The sequence below is a fragment of the Euleptes europaea genome, chromosome 18 (assembly GCF_029931775.1).
Source record: "Euleptes europaea isolate rEulEur1 chromosome 18, rEulEur1.hap1, whole genome shotgun sequence".
Classification (NCBI taxonomy): Eukaryota; Metazoa; Chordata; class Lepidosauria; order Squamata; family Sphaerodactylidae; genus Euleptes; species Euleptes europaea.
The window spans coordinates 17,452,994-17,474,322 of NC_079329.1; the positions used below are offsets into that span (position 1 = coordinate 17,452,994).

A 21,329-nucleotide genomic window follows, 5' to 3' on the forward strand; every position below is an offset into this window, starting at 1 on the left:
GGGAGATTTTGGGGGTGAGGTCTGAGGAAGGCAGGGTTTGGGGAGGGGAGGGACTTCAATGCCTTAGAGTCCAATTGCCAAAGTAGCCATTTTCTCCAGGTGAACTGACCTCTATCGGCTGGAGATCAGTTGTGATGGCAGGAGATCTTCTGCTATTACCTGGAGGCTGGCAACCCTAGCTATGAAGGCCTTCTGTGGTCACAGCAACAGCACCGGTATTATTCTGTTTCCCTTCTCAGAGCTGAGGCTGGCTGGTAGTTCAACTCAGTGCGCTGGTCGAGTTGAAATCCTCCATAACCAACAGTGGGGCACAGTGTGTGGGAATGGCTGGAACTTAAACAACGCCCGTGTCGTGTGCCGGGAAATGGGCTGCGGGAAAGCTCTAACAGCGCCGATTGGAGATAAGTTTGGACGAGGCTCCGGTCCCACTTGGATGGACGGACTCAACTGCACAGGAGAAGAAGAGAGTCTACGCAAATGCCCAGCAAAGGCCTTGGCAGAACACAGTTGCGATCACAGCATGCATGCTGGTGTAGAGTGTGCAGGTAATTGCCAAAGAACCACAAAAATGAAAAGGATCTATAAAATCATCCCCTGGCTCTAAAGATACATCTGCTCATTTCAGGTTTGGATAGTCGCCAGGACTAAGTAACGGTCAGCAGTTGGCAGCCTCTAGGCTTCTCCGAGGAATGCTTCTTGGCCTACCGCTTACTCAACCAACAGTGCAATCTTTTTTTAAAATTAAATTAATTAAAATTTTCAATAATACAACATTTAAAAAAACTTCTTAACAAACAAACATTGACCAGCACTTATGAAACCTATAAAACCTATAACTTTCTAAATAATCACTCTCTTTATGAACCACCACCAACAGAATCTAAACTTTTAAGCGTGTTCTCAATCCTGGATATAGTGGGATTCCATATTCTATCCAAATCCTCTATGTTCTTGTTATTTTGATAGTAAGTTAATTTAATCAACACATAGATCTCTCTTACTTTGTCGAACCAACAATTTAAGCTTGGAGAGTTTGCTCCTTCAACAATGCAATCTTAATGAACTTAGAAGGGTGTAACTCTGTTTGGGATTGCACTGTAAGTGTCTACTCTTTACCCCTGCCAGAATCAGAGAGGTGGAAAATGCAAGAGGTGTAGGAAAAGAAAGGTTGGGTAAGTTAGCAACCGTTGCCCTAGGACGGGATCCTACCAGTAGGACCCTTGGGGTCCCCGTACCTCCCTCAGAATCCACTCACAGGACAGCTGCTGCTCTGGGATGAAAAGGGGATATGTGTCCTGGGTTGGATTCAACCAGGTTTTCTGCTGATGAAAAAGGAAGAAGGGCTCTTTGACCATTAGGGTTGCCAGCTCCGGGGTTGGGAAATACTTGGAGATTTTGGGGGCAGAGCCTGAGGAGGGCAGGGTTTGGGGAGGGGGAGGGTTGCCAGTAGGGTTGCCAGGTCCCTCTTCGCAGCCGGCGGGAGGTTTTGGGGGCGGAGTCTGAAGCGGGCATGGTTTGGAGAGGGGAGGGACTTCAATGCCATAGAGCCCAATTGCCAAAGTGGCCATTTTCTCCAGGTGAACGGATCTCTATCGGCTGGAGATCAGTTGTAATAGCAGGAGATCTCCAGCTAGTACCTGGGGGTTGACAGCCCTAGGGAGGGGAGAGACTTCAATGGAGTATAATGCCATAGAGTCCACCTTCCAAAGTGGCCATTTTCTCCAGGTGAACTGATCTCTGCGGCCTTACTGCTCAAATTCCTGTACATCGGAGCCTCCCCTTCACAACCAAGAACACAGTATGCAAGTATCAGAGCACAGACGCAATGGAGAAAAATGTGTACTCAATCAGATGGTTCCATGAGTGTTCACTGCTTGTCCATGCCTTTCTCCTTCCCAGAACCACTGGAAATCAGGCTAGTGCGGGGCGATCATAAATGTTCTGGGAGAGTCGAGATATTCCATGAAGAGCTCTGGGGAACCATCTGTGATAACGACTGGGATCTCGATGACGCGGAAGTTGTGTGTCGCTACCTTGGGTGTGGAGCCGCTTTCTCTGCTCCACGAGGTTCCCGTTTTGGAGAAGGATCTGGTCCCATCTGGCTGGATGGAATCAATTGCACGGGGAAGGAGAACGCCATCAGCAAATGCCCCGCAAAAGAGTGGGGGGCACATGACTGTACCCACACCGAAGATGTCGGTGTTGTATGTGCAGGTATCTTCTTTCATCTTGGAGAAAGTGAACCACGGCTAAAGCAGTTTAATTCTGCTGTGGGCACACACGCAACCTATGAGACTTCAGCCCATATGACCTGAGAAACAATTCCTTCCGAGTCCCAAACACGATAATGAGCTAAGCCCTGAGCTTGCCAACAAAAGAGTAACTTAAAGAGGCATTGGGCATATAGTATACATAGTTTTAGATTTGTACCCTACCTCACTCCCCAAAAGCTTGATGGGGAATTGGTACTCACAGAGGAATTCTTAAGGTATCCTACACTAAACAATATTTAAATAATTTCCCCTGGATCCAGTATCACCAATAGCTTGGGTAGTTACCAAATTCAGTATGTTGCAGGAGTCTTCGTTTTTGGCATAAATGAATACAAACTTCCTCTACCACAATAGTCCTTCCTGATATCATCTGCTGCTTTTGAAATGTTCCTGATAACAAGATGCGGTTAGTACTATCCCAGCAAGCACTTATAACTGGATGCAGAAATCCAATAAATAATAAAATACCCATGAAGAGTGACTGGAGTGATCCTAACTCATTTTTATTTTATTTTTTTGGAAGATCCCCCCCCCTGCAAACTTGGGGGTCCCCTGGGTTTTCAGAAATCTAAATTATAGCTGTGGCTGGCCCTGTTTTGCTAGGGTTGCCTACTCTGGGTTGGGAAATACCTGGAGATTTGGGGGCAGAGCCTGAGGAGGACTTGGGAGTCCAATTGCCAAAGCAGCCCTTTTCTCCAGGTGAACTGATCTCTATTAGCTGGGGATCAGTTGTAATAGAGGGAAATCTCCAGCCACCACCTGGAGTTTGGCAACCCTATGTTTTGTAGATCCTGTGGTACTCAAAGGGAACAGACCTTGGCTATTAGATATAAGGATAATGAAAAGCAAAAATGGCCTTGTACTCATTTTGGTCCATGACTGTTCAAGATTTCTCTCCACAAAGTAAAATGGCTTTGATATATATCTGTGACTGGCCCCTGCCCCAGGTGAGTTCATGAATTCATAATTCCCTACTCACAATAGGATGCTCAGGGCAACTCCTTCTAGGTTGATTCCATATGTGAAGTTCCTTCTAGTTGCTTTTTTTAAATATAATTTTTAATTGAAATTTCAAAAAGGACAAAACCACATGTAACAAACTCAGTCATTTCCCACACAGACAATATAACCTAACTTCCAGGGGATTCGTTTTAAATTTGTTGATTCAAGCTTCCAAAATTAGAAGAAAACCGAATGACTAACCCTAACCCTATCAATACACTGTGTGTGTGTTAAGTGCCATCAAGTCGCCTCCGGCTCATGGCGACCTGATGGATCAATGTCCTCCAAAATGTTCTATCTTTGACAGCCTTGCTCAGGTCTTGCAAATTGAGGGCTGTGGCTTCCTTTATTGAGTCTATCCGTCTCTTGTTGGGTCTTCCTCTTTTCCTGCTGCCCTCAACTTTTCCTAGCATGACTGTCTTTTCCAGTGACTCTTGTCTTCTCATAATGTGACCAAAATACGACAGCCTCAGTTTAGTCGTTTTCGCTTCTAGGGTCAGTTCAGGCTTGATTTGATCTAAAACCCACTGATTTGTATTTTTTGGCAGTCCACGGTACTTACTCTTAAACTTGTACCAATAATATTAGTCATTTCTATCTATTCATTTGATCTTCACTTGGTTTATAATCTCTATTACCATTCTGTATCGAGTTATATCATATAGCCATTAAATTTATCTGTCATTGCTATTCTATTTTTTTTTAAATATTATTTTATTTTTGTATAAGCGCTTCCAGTTTTAATTCACGCGTACTCTGTGTTTAACTCCTTCCGTCTCATCAGATGTCCGCTTAGCGAGTGGCTCAAATCGCTGTTCAGGGCGGGTTGAAGTTTACCACAATGAGCAGTGGGGCACCGTTTGCGACAATGGCTGGGATCTCAACGATGCCCAGGTGGTGTGCCGGGAGCTGGAGTGTGGAAACGCCTTGTCGGCAGTAGGGGGAGCCCGCTACAGCCAAGGATCCGGCACCATCTGGCTGGACAAAGTCAACTGCACGGGAAAAGAAAAATCCCTCCGAGATTGCCCCAAAAGACCCTGGGGAGAGCACAGCTGCGACCACAGAAGGGATGCGAGTGTGGAATGCTCAGGTAATTTGGTATGACAGGATTAAGAACATAAGAACATAAGAAAAGCCCTGCTGGATCAGACCAAGGCCCATCAAGTCCAGCAGTCTGTTCACACAGTGGCCAACCAGTTGCCTCTAGGAAGCCCGCAAAGCGGCAGCATTGTCCTGCCTGTGTTCCAATGCACCCAATATAATAGGCATGCTCATCTGATCCTGGAGAGAATAGGTATGCATCATAAGGACATAAGAAAGACCCTGCTGGATCAGACCAAGGCCCGTCAAGTCCAGCCGCCTGTTCACACAGTGGCCAACCAGGTGCCTCTAGGAAGCCCACAAACAAGACGACTGCAGAAACATTATCCTGCCTGTGTTCCACAGCACCCAATATAATAGGCATGCTCCTCTGATACTAGAGAGAATAGGTACGTAGCATGACTAGTATCCATTTTAACTAATAGCCATGAATACCCCTTTCCTCCATGAATATGTCTACTCCCCTCTTAAAGCCTTCCAAGTTGGCAGCCATCACCACATCCTGGGGCAGGATTAAATTATTGTTGGGCCAGGTTTTCAAGGGACCCGAGATCGAGGTCAAATGTATGTCTCTTTAGCTTGACTGCCAAGGGGGGGACTTCTGGCTAGGGTGGGGGAGGCTCCAGCCGCGCTGCTACTGACCTCCAGGAACTTGTTTGTATCTTATGTTGTTTTAACTCCCTTTTTATCCGAGCCTTCTCCTTCTGAGTTTCCTGCTTAGAAGAGTTTGACTCGCAAAGAATTGCAGTTCAAGGCAGTGAATTTGGACTATGGGGTAAAAAAAAACGACGTCGACTGCCAAGGGGAAAAGATTAGGTATTTCCTCCTCAGAAAATAATATATTTGATGCGGGCTATGGAACGTCAGAAGGAGCTTACGGATTCTCCAGCTTTTTTGGCTCCTGTCATGAAGTGCCTGGTTGTCTTATAGAGTCCAATGATAGACAACAAAGAGGAGGTTAAGTTAAAAGCAACAGTTCTTTATTTAGCTAAACACAGACCTAGGGTGAAATAACCACAGATAAGATGCAGGGTTACTCACCAGAGGACAACTCTGTATCATTTATGCATTCGAATGGGGCAGGCCCATAGCTGCTGACAAGCAGATTGATACAGAAAACCACCAATACACATTAGGTGTCTACTCCACGCTAAATTAGCATAGCCTATAGATATTGCCCGAAGGCGTCACTAAGTGAGTGCTTGATCTTTTGAGCTAGTAACTAGAAACCACATTCCTGAGGATAAAGGTAATTCAGAGACAGCTTTCTCTACTGGTGAGAGGCAGTACCAAGCAGTGTATGATTTCTTGGCTCAAAGGCTTCTGGATGCCAACTTCCCCAAAGCTTCCATGTGTGTGCATGTGAGTACATGGTATTTTATACCAGCCCTTATATCTGGGCATTACAGTCAGAAATAAATATATTCAAGCGCCAGCAGAGTATCTATCATTCATAGAGCTGAACAAGCAAAGGAGAGCTTTTACACTAGCGAGATGCTCTGCCTTACCTTTGGCCTGAGGAGGGTGGGGTTTGGGGAGGGGAGGGACTTCAATGCCATAGAGTCCAACTGTCAAAGCAGCCATTTTCTCCAGGGGAACTGATCTCCATCGGCTGGAGATCAGTTGTAATAGCAGTAGACAGCCAGCTAGTTCTTGGAGATTGGCAACCCTAATGAGGAGCTGTGGGTACGCACAAAGAACTAACAATTCCTTTAACCATTCCAGACCCAAATGAGATCAGACTGGTGAACGGTTCAAACCGGTGCTCCGGCAGAGTTGAGGTACTCCACAACCAGCAGTGGGGGACTGTGTGTGACGATGACTGGAGCATGCTCAATGCCCAAGTTGTGTGCAGGGAACTCGAATGCGGAGTAGCCCTGTCCTCCCCACGTGGCGCTCACTTTGGAGAGGGAAGTGATCACATCTGGCTGGACGATGTCAAATGTAAAGGGACCGAAGCTTCCCTCAGGGACTGCCGGCTCAAAGGCTGGGGCGAACACAACTGCAACCATGCAGAAGATGCCGGTGTGGTGTGCTCAGGTAATGGGTGGGCAGGTCCCAGAGGGCCCTGAACTGTGACGGCTGGTTACTGGTTACAGTGCCCAGTGGCCGTGGCTGTTTGTCAACAGCAGCTTTCCCAAGAAACCTGCGGCTGATAACCATGGCTGCAAGAAGAAGCTCAATCTCCCGTGTACCATTAAGTGACTGAAATGCAACAAAAAATACGGTGGGCACAGCTTACGTCCTGTTTAAGGTGCTGCAGGTCCCACAGCCCCAATTAGGGTTGCCGTTTCCTTGATCCCTTCTACCCAGGTGTGCGAAGCAATACAAACCTTCATAGAATTCCGCCTTTAAGTATCTCAGTGGCTCATTTTTATTTACCTAGGACTTGCTCACATTTAGAAGAGTGCAGCAGACAGGCCAAGAGCCCCGTGGTGCAGAGTGGTAAGCTGCAATACTGCAGTCAAAAGCTCTGCTCACGACCTGAGTTCGATCCCGACGGAAGTCGGTTTCAGGGAGCCGGCTCGAGGTTGACTCAGCCTTCCGTCCTTCCGAGGTTGGCAAAATGAGTCCCCGGCTTGCTGGGGGTAAAGGGAAGATGACTGGGGGAGGCAATGGCCAACCACCCCGTAAACACGGTCTGCCTAGTAAACGTCGGGATGTGACGTCACCCCATGGGTCAGGAATGACCCGGTGCTTGCGCAGGGGACCTTTACCTTTAGCAGACAGGCCAAGTTCTCTGTTATGCAAAATATTGTATTGCCCTCACACTTTTTGGAGGAGGGAGAGCTTTAAAAAGTAATTTGTGTCTTGGCGAAAATGAGAACAGTGGATGTGTATAAAAGGTGTGTCTTTGCTGGAGCCAGACTGAGCCCCTTGGGGCCAGCAATAGAGGCCTTTGGAAAAGAACACTGTAACAAAATGCTCCCCTGATACCATCTATATATCTAACTCTAAGCGGGGCAAGATCTATGGATACTTAAACCCAGAGATTGGCGCCATTAACAAACAGGACTGATCTTTCTACAAACCTGAAAAATGTACCAGGTTTGTGGAATCGGGGTGGATCCTTGGGAGGGCTGGGTTTGGGGAGGGGAGGGACTTCAGCAGGTTATAATGCCATAGAGTCTACCCTTCAAAGCATCCATTTTGTCCAGGGGAACCAATCTCTTTAGTCTACAGATCAGTTGTAATTAGGGTTGCCAACCTCCAGGTACTAACTGGAGACCTCCTGCTATTACAACTGACCTCCAGCCGATAGAGATCTGTTCACCTGGAGAAAGTGGCCGCTTTGGCCATTGGACTCTATGGCATTAAAGTCCTCCCCTTCCCAAACTCCGCCCTCCTCAGGCTCCGCCTCAAATATCTTCAGGTATTTACCAACCTGGAACTGGCAACCCTAGTTGCAATTCTGGAAGATCTCCAGCCACCACATGGAGGTTGGCAACCCTAGTGCTGGAGGAGGAAAGGAGGGAAAGCCTCATAAGTGAGGGACCTAAAATGACTTGTGGGGAACATCTCACTTCCTTCTGTATCTCTTTCTCCCACCATTTCCTCTTTCCCTTCCCTAACAAACTCCCCCCCCTTTTCCCTGCTTCCTTCTGTCCTTCCCACCGACCAGCTAACCTACCTTTATCTGCCCCCTTCTCTTCAGCTTTAAGTGGATGGTGTTCTCAGGTTTTTGGAAAGTTTTTTAGGCAAATGACCAGTTCGTAAAATAAAGAGCCCAACTGTTGCATTTGAGCTGGGCTCATTATTTTCAGATCACCACACTATTCTGAAAAGTGCTCATCCACAAAAAGGCAGCAGAATATTCCAAAAGGAAAGGGTTGCTCATCTGCTCTTGGGAAAGACTACACATATACCCTTTGGTCTTTTATGCAGGGCTGTTTCCCTCGCCGTCACCCCTCTGGCAGCTTCAGGTCCTTGTTTTGATTACGCACGCTGTTTGTGACCATCAGAGGTCACCTCGCTCTCCCCCTGAATTTCCCTGCTTTTTCAAATTGGAAATAAATCAGGCCCCTAAAAACAAGGGCAAAACGTGGGGAAATATAGGGGAGAGCAAGGCGACCTCTGAAGGTCAGAAAATACATGCATAATCAAACTAAAGACCCAAAGTCATAGAAGGGGTGACAGTAGGGTTGCCAGGTTCCTCTTCCCAACCGGTGGGAGGTTTTTGGGGCAGAGCCTGATGAGGGCGGGGTTTGGGGAGGGGAGGAACTTCAATGCTATAGAGTCCAATTGCCAAAGTGGCCATTTTTTCAGGGTGAACTGATCTCAATCGGCTGGAGATCAGTTGTATTAGCAGGAGATCTCCAGCTAGTACCTGGAGGTTGGCAACCCTAGGTGATGGCGAGGGAAGCAGCCATGCATAAAAGACCATTGAGTGAAGCGATCTAGTCTCCTTAACCACCGAACCAACACATTCACGCTTCTTGCCAGTAACTTCTTTTCCTGATACATTGTATTCTTTCCTACCTCTTCCACCTTTTTCCTTCCCTTTAGAAGTCAGACTGGTGAATGGCTCAAGTCGCTGCTCTGGGAGAGTTGAGATATTCCATGGCCAGCAGTGGGGGACCGTGTGTGACGACCGCTGGGGCATGAAGCAGGCTGAAGTCATTTGCAGGGAGCTGAACTGTGGTGTTGCATTAAAAGCGCCTACACGTGCCTTTTTTGGACAGGGATCAGGGCCCATCTGGAAGGATGACGTCAACTGTGTCGGAACAGAAGCCTCTTTCAGTGAATGCACGTCGAGCACTTGGGGCCTTAATAACTGCAACCACAGAGAAGATGCTGGTGTTGAGTGTGCAGGTAATCCATATTTTGTTCTTCACTTCCAGAAAAATAGATCCTTGTCTGTCCAAAAACAATACCTTTTTATCTAGTCTCTGAGGTGTGGGGACTAGGGTTGCCAAGTGCCAGGTGGCGGCAGGCAAACCCCCACCAATCCACTTGGCTGCCCGTTGACCAGCTGAGGGTCGGCGGGCAATGTGTGCACGCACACCTGCCCGGGACGACACGTCAATTCCGCTTTACTTCCAGTTTGAGTGGTAAATGGCCCTTTGTGATGTGTTTTACAACCGGAAGTGCTGCATCGCAAGAGGCCTGTTCCACTCAGTCGGGGAGATTGAGTGGAAAAGGCCTCTTGCGATGCAGCACTTCCAGTTGTAAACCGGAAGTGACGTAATCACGTCGGCGCAGCTGTGCGCTCGCAATCCCATCTTATTTCCACCCTAAAAACCTCCTGCCGAAGGACAGGAGGGACCTGGTAAGCCTAGTGGGGACTGATCTTCTTCCTCCGTAGTGAGGGAAATCTGTGGTTTGAAGCTGTCTGGGGACAATGTCAACTCTTTCTACTTCATACAGCTGCCTGATGTCATCATAAGGCCATTGTGGGGAAGTGATGTTTTTTCTTTAAAAGGGAATAAACTCTTCTACAACCTGAAGTAAGAACATAAGAAAGGCCCTGCTGGATCAGACCAAGGCCCATCAAGCCCAGCAGCCTGTTCACACAATGGCCAACCAGCTGCCTTTAGGAAGCCCACAAACAAGACGACTGCAGCAGCATTGTCCTGCCTGTGCTCCACCGCACCTAATATAACCGGCGTGTTCCTCTGATCCTGGAGAGTAGTGATTCCATCTGAAGCATGGTGTGAATAATGTCAAAGTTAATAGCTGTACTGCTGCAATTTTAAAATTTTGCTACCGAAAGGAAATTCTCATGAAAATGCCCTAACGTGAAAGGAATCAGAACATCCTGGCCTGCACAATCCGCCCCCACCCCCGGCCACATTTTTGCATTGGAGGCTATGGCTGTGTACAGCAGGCATAACTCATCTGAAAATAAAGCTAAGGGGTTAAAAATAGGCAACCAGCTCCCGGATGCTGGTGCGACTTGCAGTTAATAAAGAGAATAGTACCAGCGTGACATAAATTATCTCAGAAACAAACCTCTAGTATTTGCAAGGGAAGCAGAGGTTTGCTCAAGAGAAGCCAGCATGGACAGTGAGCTCAGTTAGGGAGGGCGGAAAATATCCTTGTTCTGACAAAACAAAGGGGGCTGAACATAGGGTTGCCAGGTCCCTCTTCGCCACCAGTGGGAGGTTTTGGGGTGGGGCCTGAGGAGGGCAGGGTTTGGGGAGGGGAGGGACTTCAATGCCACAGAGTCCAATTGCCAAAGTGGCCCTTTTCTCCAGGGGAACTGATCTCTATTGGCTGGAGATCGAATGTAAAAGCAGGAGATCTCCAGCTAGTACCTGGAGGTTAGAAACAAACAAAAGTCACGCCGTTTACGCTGTTCAAGTTACCGTTTTGCAGTTTGGAACAATATTACAACAATATTCTGCGGAAGCTTTGTCATAGTTCACAGACCGCTCCACAGGCGCACCATTTCTAATATTGGAAGTCAACGGTTGGACTGTTTTTGTATATATTCTCTTTGACAAGTAGTTGTGTGTGTTCTTATAGACTTGTTGTTGTACAGCACTGTGTTGGTTTGTTCTTTGTGTTCACTATTAGTTCACCATAAGTAAACATTTCTTGCATTGTGGGTCAAGCATTTTGTGAGCCTTGTGCTGTATTTTTTGTATTAAGTACCTGGAGGTTGGCAATCCTAGCTGAACAGCTTCCCTGACCTATCAGAGCTGACCATAGATTCCAGTGCACATGGCAGGGGTGGGTGGTGGTGGTGGAGGAGGCGTCTGAAGATAATCTGGGCCAGGATGTTCCGATTCCCTCTATTTTGCTACAAGCAACCCATCATTGTCCTGAAGCTAGAGGGCAATTTTGGGACGTTTCCACCGCATCTCTTTTACCGTTTTAGACCCGGCGGAGATGAGGCTGGTCAATGGTTCAAGTCGGTGCTCCGGAAGGGTGGAAGTGTTTCATATGGGTCAATACGGAACGGTGTGCGACGACAACTGGGACATTAATGAAGCCGTAGTTGTATGCAGGAATCTGGACTGCGGGACTGCAGTCGCTGCCCCGCGCGGAGCCCGGTTTGGGTGGGGAGCAGATCCCATCTGGATGGATGACTTAGAATGTACCGGAACAGAACTTGCCCTGACGGCATGCCGAGCGAGGCCTTTGGGAAGCAACGACTGCAGCCACGGAGAAGACGCTGGCGTTATATGTTCAGGTAAGCCTATTTGTATGTGATGTCCTGCATGACAAATATATATATACTCTAGAAAGGCAAGTGTGTCAGTCCTGATTTAAGCAGAGCCAGAGTGGTGTAGTGGTTAAGAGCGGTGGTTTGGAGCGGCGGACTCTAATCTGGAGAGCTGGGTTCGATTCCCCACTCCTCCACATGAGCGACGGAGGCTAATCTGGTGAACTGGATTGGTTTCCCCACTCCACACATGAAGCCAGCTGGGGGACCTTGGGCTAGTCACACTCTCTCAGCCCCACCTACCTCACAGGGTGTCTGTTGTGGGGAGGGGAAGGGAAGGTGATTGTAACCCGGTTTGATTCTTCCTTAAGTGGTAGAAAAAGTCGGCATATGAAAAACCAACTCTTCTTTTTTCTATATCACAGAATCATATATCACAGAGTTGGAAGGGGCCATACAGGCCATCTAGTCCAACCCCCTACTCCATTCAGGATCAGCCTAAAGCATCGCAGCGGGCCTTTTACCATTCAAACCCCTGGGTTTGAGTGGTAAAGGCCTGTTGCGATGTGGCACTTCTGCGTATAAACCAGAAGTGACGTGATCACAGCAGCTCACATGATCCCCGACCCAGCTCTGCCCCAAAAACCTTCCGCAGGAGAGGGGGGACCTGGCAACCCCACTCATTAGCCAGGCTTTACTTTTTATGCCTCCACTCAGCAAAACTGCAAGTGGACACAGCACGTAAAGAGGACACGGGTGGTCATGTCGATCGAGCAATGGTGCAGTCTGTCCTCCGTGTTTGAAGGACCGTCTCCTTCCATATGTCCCTGTGTGCCAACTATGGTCATCAGGCAGCCGTCTGTTGGCTGTCTCACCATTTAGGGTGGCCCATCTGACTTTGAGCCCCAGCCTTTGCCATCATGGCTCCGGCTCTTTAGAATGGGCTCCTTGAAGAGGTGAGACAGGCCCACTCCTTGGAGAACTTCAGGAGGTGCTGCAAGTCCTGCTTGTCTGCTAGAGCTTTTGAGGGTTTGAATAGCAGGCATCTTTTAAGGGGGGGACACAGGTAGGGCTGCCAACCTCCAGGTGGCAGCTGGAGAGCTCCCGCCGTTACAACTGATCTCCAGCCGATAGAGATCAGTTCACCTGAAGAAAATGGTCACTTTGGCCATTGGACTCTATGGCATTGAAGTCCCTCCCTTCTCCAAACCCCGCCCTCCTCAGGCTCCACCCCCAAATCACCAGGTATTTCCCAACCTGGAGCTGGAAACCCTAGGGACAGGGGAGAGATTTGGGGCTCGGGGTGTTATCTTTGGTTTTAGCTGGGCATGTTTTAACTATTATTGTACATAGAAGATCTTTCCTCCTCTTCTTCAAATCATCCCTTCCAGAACTTTTATTATTATTTTTATTAATTTAACCTAACTTTGTTTTTTATTCAGAGCTGATATTGTATCGAAATAAAAGTTGATTGATTGACTATTATTGTAAGCTGCCTTGAATCCACAGGAAAGGTGGGATATAAATGTTTTAATAAAGAAATAAAATACAGTGAGAGCCCAAGATCAAAAGCCCCACCTGTAATCTGTTACGTGTGTACCCCATAATCTGAGGAACATCACAGGTTCACCCCAGGGAGATCTCTGCCGGCTTTGGGGATTAGCGGCAGACCGGTTGTTTTGAATCATTCTGCCTTTGAATAGTGGAATGGCGAATCCCTGAAATGTCGAGAGCCATCTGGATGCGTTCTCTATGAGATTAATCTTTTCACTGCTTCATTCTCAGATGATCTGAGACTGGTCAACGGCTCAAGCCGCTGCAGCGGAAGAGTTGAGATTCGTCCACCCCACAGCGAGCAGTGGGGAACTGTCTGTGACCGTACCTGGGACATAAATGATGCTGGAGTCGTATGCCAGCAGCTGGGCTGCGGAAAGGTTGTATCAGCCCTCCAAGGAGCTCATTTTGGGAGAGGATCCGGTTCCATCTGGATGGATGACATCAACTGCAAAGGCACGGAAAATGCCATTGCAGAATGCAGTGCAAATACCCAAGGGAACAATAACTGTAATCATGAACAAGACGCAGCAGTTATTTGTTCAGGTAATGAGCGACGGGCAATGGCATTTTTTCAAAATGGAGTTTGGGCGGGGGGAGAGGACCGGAAAATAGTGGTCAAGGGTGGTGGACTTTAATCTGGAGAACCAGGTTGGATTCCCCACTCCTCTGCATGAGCAGCGGAGGCTAATCTGGTGAACTGGGTTGGGTTCCCCACTCCTCCACATGAAGCCAGAGCTGTCTCAGCCCTCCCTACCTCACAGGGTGTCTGTTGTGGGGAGGGGAAGGCGACTGTAAGCCGGTTTGATTCTTCCTTAAGTGGGAAAGTCAGCATATAAAAACCAACTCCTCTTCTTCTTCGCGACACAGGGGAGCAGGAAGTGCAAAGGTCCCCCCTACACAAACACACACCTGCCTTGCATCCAAATGCTTTCTCAGCCTCCAGGTTCAGAGGCATGGCAAAGTCTAGAGCTAAGAACATGGAACACCTAGATGGATTGTGCAGTCAAGCAGATATGCTGTCTAACGAGACTTAACATAGGCCAGTATCCCGCTTCTAGGCAACCAAATTTGCGTATTACGCAACTGCTTGCTAACTATGCCAATGAAGCCTCTCCATTATTGTACTGTTTACCAACACCTAGGTGTCTGATACTGGCAAGTACCACAAAAAGTTGGGGAAGGAATGCAGGAATTATTATTTTACCTGACTGCTCGTGCCTGGCTTTGCTCATGCTTTCTTCCCACCGAGAAACAATGTAGTAAACATGTCTCTTGTAGATGCTGACTTCTCACATTGACTGAAACAAAGGCAAGTGGAAGCTGGCTTGTTTCTCACTACACAACTGAGTAGAAGGCCTGTTATGCACGGGTTGTTTTCATCGCCATCAAGCTTTGTGGCTTTGTTTTCGTTATGCATGTATTTCCCGACCTTTCAAAGTCGCCTTGCTCTCCCCTTGTGTTTTCCCTGCGTTTTGTAGATGCTGTTTTACTCTGAGTTTAAGGTCTGTCTTGAGCCCAAATCGAAAGCTGGTTCTGGGCATACTTGTCAACTTGGGGTTTTCTCCCCATGCTCATTCTCACGTCTCCCTCCCACTTGTCTTTCCCCCTCATCCAACCCCTCACCTCCAAGCTGGAATACTATGAGGCTGCATATTTGATCAGTTTCATAGCGAGTACCGGTCAATTTCAGACCCCTGTGCAGAGTGATCTGAGAATTCGACTGCAAATACAATGCATCAAGAGAGCAGCATATTCAACGGAAACAACTCGTGCATAAAAGGCCGAAGACTGCCAGCACACGTTGACTCCTGCATCTGGATCCACAAGAGCTAAATATATATTGTTTGATTGTTTTTAATAAAAGTTGGGAATCTAGTCAGCTTAATGGCCCAGGCAGGGATCAGGTAGCATGCATGGAAACTGGACAACTTGAATATACGGCAACACTGCAGTCTTCCACCTGGTCTTCAGGGTTTGTTCAGCCCTAAAGATAAACTAGACGACTGTGCCTCAGCTAAGTAAGCATCCTGTTTGGATAAGGCCTACAGGAATCCAACCTGCCAATTTATTTGCTTGGAGATACCCCTTTCATTTCAGGTGATGCAATCTAAAATATTATGATTTCCACCAGCTACCCAGCCAAACCATGTATAGAGTTGTAAATGGGATGACGTAAAAAGACAACAGGTGTTAAAAATAGGGGAGGAGGCATTCCTGTCAATGAAGCATATAACATCAGGATGCAATGTTGTACATTTTTAACTTGTCTGTGTTGCTTCTTTCCAATTGGCATTGAAAGGACAGATAGCTACACCAACATTTGTCTTTTATCTTGTCACTTCACCTTCAATGAGCCTTCCTAAACAATTCTACTAGTAATGAATCTGCCCAAGAGCAGAGCTTGCTACATCAACAGAGAGCACTTTGGATATTACCTTCCGCCATTAGTACTTTGCAGCATAGTGTAGTGGTTAAGAGTGGTGAAATCTAATCTGGAGGACCGAATTTGATTCCCCACTCTTCTACATGAGCAGAGGACTCTAATCTGGTGAACTGGGATTGTTTCTCCATTCATCCACATGAAGCTAGATGGGTGCCCTTGGGCCAGTTCTCGCAGAACTCCCAGGCCCACCTACCTCACAAGGTGTCTGTTGTGGGGAGGGGAAGGGAAGGCAGTTGTAAGCCACTTTAAGACTCCTTAAAGGTAGAGAGAAAAGCGGGGTAAAAAAACCAACTCTTCTTCTTCAGTATGATTTCCCCGCTCCCTGATTCAGGTTGCTCTCCAAGTCATGAGAGAGGTTGACATTTTCTTCTTGCATCTGTTCTCAACATAGCAGCTACTGCAGATAAGTTCTTAGCCAGACACAGCTCTCCTTCCCCCATGCCCATAACCACAATGGATAGGAATGCCTTCAGCTACAGAATTCACCAAATAATTCTCATACTGGACTCTTTGTAGAATCATCCTACATAAACGTGGGTGACATAAGACTGATGAATGGTCCTCCGGACGCTTGCGCTGGAAGAGTTGAGGTCTTGTACCAGCAGCACTGGGGGACAGTATGCGACGATAGATGGGACATGGAGGATGCCGGTGTTGTATGCACGCAGCTGGGCTGTGGCTTCGCGTTGGAAGCCCCGCACATGTCGCACTTTGGGGAAGGGTCTGGTCCCATCTGGCTGGATGACGTGAACTGCACAGGATCTGAAGAGTCTCTCAAAGACTGCAAAGGACAGGCCATGGGAGAGCACAATTGTAACCATGCCGAGGATGCGAGTGTCATATGCTCAGGTAACTTTCTGCCACGTGAAATTTGCACATTATGCACAGTCTATAATGAAGTTTTTTTTTTTTTTAAAGAAATGGAAAGCACTACAGGGCATTTGCAACTTTAAGGAGAAGAGCAGAAACGCCTGTAGAGTCAGCGAGGTGTAATTGTTAAAGTGCTGGACTAGGATCTAGACTGAGATTCAAAACAGAACAAAATGAGAATAATGGTGTAAATCTGCATGAAATTGTAAACCAGCAGTTCGGTGCTGGATCTTCAAGTTAGAGGACTTACCCAGGCCACCACCAGGTTCCTGTGCCTGAGATAATTTATATAAAGCGCTTTGAAAAGCATCATGTCATTTTTTAGGATGATTATGCCCACCTGGCCCTGACCTGAATAGCCCCAAGCTAGATTGATCTCGTCCGATCTCAGATGCTAAACAGGGTCAGCCCTGGTTAGTATGTGGATGGGCGACCTCCACGTAACACCAGGGTTGTGATGCAGAGGCAAGCAATAGCAAACCACCTCTGAATGTCTCTTGCCTTGAAAATCCTGCAGGGTCACGAGTCAGCTTTGACTTGACAGCACACACAAAAAATGCCCACTTAAATGGTGTTTGTTTCATGATGTACTACTAATGAGGAGCCCCGTGGTGCAGAGTGGTATGCTGCAGTACTGCAGTCCAAGCTCTACTCAAGACCTGAGTTCGATCCCAGCGGAAGTCGGTTTCAGGTAGCCGGCTCAAGGTTGACTCAGCCTTCCATCCTTCTGAGGTTGGTCAAATGAGTACCTAGCTTGCTGGGGGTAAAGGGAAGATGACTGGGGAAGGCACTGGCAAACCACCCTGTAAACAAAGTCTGCCTAGTAAACGTCAGAACCCCATGGGTCAGGAATGACCTGGTGCTTGCACAGGGGACCTTTACCTCTACTAATGAAAGGTCCAGCATCAACTGATTGGAGACTTCCTGCTTGAATTGTCAATATGGTTAAGGGGGGATCTGGGAACATCATGTGACCCTCTCCCTTTGCTTTCCAGGTCTTTTCCAGGTGCGATTGGCCAACGGACCCAATTCCTGTGCCGGGCGGGTGGAGATAAAACATAATGGCTCTTGGGCCTCCATCGGTGAAACCGACTGGAGTCTTACGGAGGCCACGGTGGTCTGCCGGCAACTGGGCTGTGGGGCAGCCGTGTCTGCACCGGTGGGCAACCAATATGGTGTCGCTCTTGGCCCAGCATTGCTGAACGAGGTGAAATGTACTGGACAAGAGTCGTCCCTCCATCAGTGCCAGGCGAAAAGTGCAGGTCGCCATAAGTGCCTCTGTGGAGTATATGCAGGAGCAGTGTGCTCGGGAAAGACAGGTACTTCTACGATTCAGCTCATCTTACTGACAAGGTATGGGTTGGGAAGCAAAACGAAACCAAAGTCCACTGCAACTAGGGTTGCCAGCTTTGGGCTGGGAAATACCTGGAGATTTTGGGGGCGGGTGGGGTTTGGAGACGGGAAAAGAATGTGCACAAACTATTTGGAAAGAGTCTTGCTGTAATCAGCGGTGGACACCTCTCATCTCGACAGCATGGATTACTATAAAGAGTAAAGTAAAAAGTTATTGTAACGTTCAGGATGTCTCATACCCAGAACTTGTTCTCCATTTTCAAAGCCAGGCTCAGCCTGGTTCTACCACGGAGTGAAATATGGACTGACATTCCAGAGATACCTGCAGGATTGTCTTGGAGACAGAGAGGCTATTTACAGTTAGGGTTGCCAGGTCCCTCTTCGCCACCAGCAGGAGATTTTGGGGGCGGAGCCTGAGGAAGGTGGGATTTAGGGAAGGGAGGGACTTCAATGCCATAGAATCTAATTGCCAAACCGGCCATTTTCTCCAGATGAACTGGTTTCTATCAGCCGGATATCAGTTGCAATAGTGGGAGATCTCCAGCCACCACCTGGTGGTTGGCAGCCTTAAAGACTGATGTTTATTCTAGTTATGAGTTTTGTTTGGCTACCCCACTGGAGTTATTGGGGGAGCTAGCCCAGAGCTTAACAGCTGTGTGTTGGCAATCAAGTGAGAGGACACGGAAACATAGCAAGAACGGAAACATGGCCAAGGGGTGGTGGCAGTTTGGAAGACCAGCTGAAATGGGGAAGGGTGGGGAGAAGAAGAGTTGGTTTTTACATGCTAACTTTCTCTACCACTTAAGGGAGACTCAAACCGGCTTACAATCACCTTCCCCTCCCCACAACAGACACCCTGTGAGGTAGGTGAGGCTGAGAGGGTGTGACTAGCCCAAGGTCACCCAGCTGGCTTTGTGTGTAAGAGTGGGGGAAACAAATCCAGTTCACCAGATTAGCCTCTGCTGCTCATGAGGAGGAGTGGGGAATCGAACCCGGTTCTCCAGATCAGACTCCATCGCTCCAAACCACCGCTCTTAACCACTACACCACTGTTTATTCAAGTTATGAGTTTTTGTTTGGCTACCCCATTGGAGTTATTGACCCAGAGCTTAACAACTGTTCATTGGTGATCAAGTGAGAGGACAAGGAAACAACGAGAACGGAGACATGGCCAAGGGGTGGGGGCACTTCGGAAGACCAGGTGAAATGGGTTGGGGGGGGGGAGAGAAGTGCCAATGTAAACTTGACCGGGCTGTTGGTCTGCTTCTCCCACTCCTCAGAGTAAGAAGAGATGGATGTCTAATGAAATCCACCCGCCCTAAAGCCTGATCTCTGCTCATTTGGCTGTCCCATTGTTTCCTAAACATAGCAATAAAAAGGAGCTGCCAGAATATGATGGGAGAGCTGCCTCGCGCCTTAAGTCACAATGTTTTCTTCTCCTCCTGCCCCACAGGGTCTTCTGTCGCTGTGACAGTGATTCTGGTGTTGGCAGCTGCTGCCCTTCTCCTCGGTGGGACCTTGCTGTACCTGCGGAAACGGAGGAGCGGGAAACCCTTATGGGCGGATCTCTTCGCTCATACACAAAGTAAGGAGCGCATGCCGCTTTTCAAGCACAGGGGTGTCAAACATCACGGCCCCTTGAGAGCTTTTATCTGGCCTGCGAGCCAGCCACCACCCCCCATTCTCAATCTGGGCCGGCAAGGCATTGCCCGGCCGACCAAGTGACATTTATGTCACATCCAGCCCTCGTGACAATTGAGTTCGACAATTGAGTTTGACAGTATATGCCACATCTTGCCTGTGCCAGCCAAGCATTTGGAGAAGTTATTTCTGCCAATGCATGCCCGGTAGGTCTACGGCAACAACAGCCCGTCAAAATTTAGTCAGCTTAAGTTAATGGCCAGTTTTGCTTGTAAATGGTTATTAGCGACATTTTATTAAAAAGTAAAAACCTACTGTCTGTAGATTCGTCACATGCAGAATATGTTTGCATGGATGAATCAAAAGAGTTTTTGGCTGAACATTAGGAAGAAGAAGAGCTGGTTTTTATATGCTGACTTTCTCTGCCACTTAAGGAAGAATCAAACCGGCTTACAAGCACCTTCCCTTCCCCTCCCCACAACAGACCCCCTATGAGGTAGGTGGGGCTGAGAGAGCTCTAAGAGAGCTGTGACTAGCCCAAGGTCACGCAGCTGGTTTTGGGTATAGGAGTGGGGAAACAAATCCAGCTCACCAGATTAGCCTCCGCCGCCCGTGTGCAGGAGTAGGGAATCAAGCCCGGTTCTCCAGATCAGTCCACTGCTCCAAACCACCACTCTTAACAACTACACCACGCTGGCTGAGCAGTGAGAGCAGCTCCTCAGTGTAACAGGCTTCCTGGGGAGGTGGTGGGCTCTCCTTTTTTGGAGGTGTTTAAGCAGAGGGTAGATGGCCATCAGTCAGCAATGCTGATTCTGTGAACTTAGGCAGATCACGAAAGGGAGGGCAGGAAGGGTTGCGCTAGTGTTTGGCTCTTGTGGCCCTTTCTTACATGCCCAGGGAAATGCTATTTTCCTCCAAGCCAGATTGGCCAGGGATCCTGGAAGGGTTGTTTGTGCCATCTTCTGGCCATGGAGTAGGGGTCACAGGGTGTGTGTGTGTGTGGGGGGGGGGGGAAGGTAGTTGTGAATTTCCTGCATTGTACAGGGGCTTTGGACTAGATGACCCTGGAGGTCTCTTCCAACTCTATGATTCTAGGATCTTTAAATAGGATGCTATGAGATATAAAGTAACCTGAAAAACAAGAGCCAGTAGGAAGGCCCCACATGGAGATGAGTTTACCCTAGTTCAGTGGTTCTCAGACATTTTGGGCCACTGCCCCCTTGGTTCCACAAACTCAACCTCAGCACCCCTACCCTATCCAACAACACAATTGAAGGGGCCCACCTCTAGAACCCCCCTGCTGCCCCTTGCTTCTTAGTGCTCCCCTAGATAATCTCACCGCTCTCCCTGAGGGTGGTACTGCCCACTTTGGGAACCACTGCCCTAGACTGTGGAGTCTTGAGCTCAAAACTCTCTTCTCCTTGCAGATGCATTTACGAAAGACATCACCTTTCAATCAGATATGGTAAACGGCACTCCAGACACATACGGCCAGGAAGGAGCAGCGCACGAGATGGACTCGGACACCGTCTGCCTGGTGAAAGGCACCGCTGGGTCTCCCCCAGACCCCATTAACTGAGAGACTGGGAGAGGGGCAAAGGGGAGGGGACTCGTATGCAGGTGAGAAAAAGAGGTGAGAGGTCCCTCTGCGTCCACTCTAAGCGGGAGCCAATGCGCACGTTCCCAGCTCTTACGCTGGGAATACGCAGACGCCCCAGTTCCTGGGAGCAAACAAAAGAAATGAGAACCGTTCAATGGGGATAGAAGACAAGCCTTTGGAAAGATGCATCTCGTCCCTTTTGGTATGGCCCTTCTGCTGCAGGACTCAGGGCAGCATACAGAATCCCACCCCCCCTCCACGCTGTTGATCCTCGCATGAATACGTCCTGCTCATTAGACTGAAAAACAGCAACTGCACTAAGATCACCTGATAAGCTTTTATACATAAGTGGGCTCAGAATAAATCCCCAGTGGGGAA

General features: G+C 48.2%; 1 protein-coding gene across 1 annotated transcript; it reads left to right on the top strand.

The window, feature by feature from the left end:
• Positions 1-181: 181 nt before the first annotated feature.
• LOC130490577 (deleted in malignant brain tumors 1 protein-like) lies at positions 182-20,930 on the top strand. Its single transcript, XM_056864398.1, has 12 exons — positions 182-545; positions 1,900-2,238; positions 4,060-4,365; positions 6,075-6,416; positions 8,883-9,188; positions 9,631-9,645; positions 11,200-11,514; positions 13,273-13,587; positions 16,004-16,336; positions 17,353-17,571; positions 19,164-19,295; positions 20,779-20,930. The coding sequence occupies exons 1-12, from the start codon at positions 182-184 to the stop codon at positions 20,928-20,930; spliced, it is 3,138 nt and encodes a 1,045-aa protein (XP_056720376.1).
• Positions 20,931-21,329: the final 399 nt, after the last annotated feature.

What these genes read in the sequence shown, in the direction of transcription:
- LOC130490577 (XM_056864398.1), top strand. Translation starts at nt 182, where the DNA reads ATGAAGGCCTTCTGTGGTCACAGCAACAGCACCGGTATTATTCTGTTT. An exon ending in CTTCTTTCATCTTGGAGAAA is followed by an intron (nt 2,239 to 4,059) that starts GTGAACCACGGC and finishes CCGTCTCATCAG; the next exon opens with ATGTCCGCTTAGCGAGTGGC. An exon ending in TCTCTTCGCTCATACACAAA is followed by an intron (nt 19,296 to 20,778) that starts GTAAGGAGCGCA and finishes TTCTCCTTGCAG; the next exon opens with ATGCATTTACGAAAGACATC.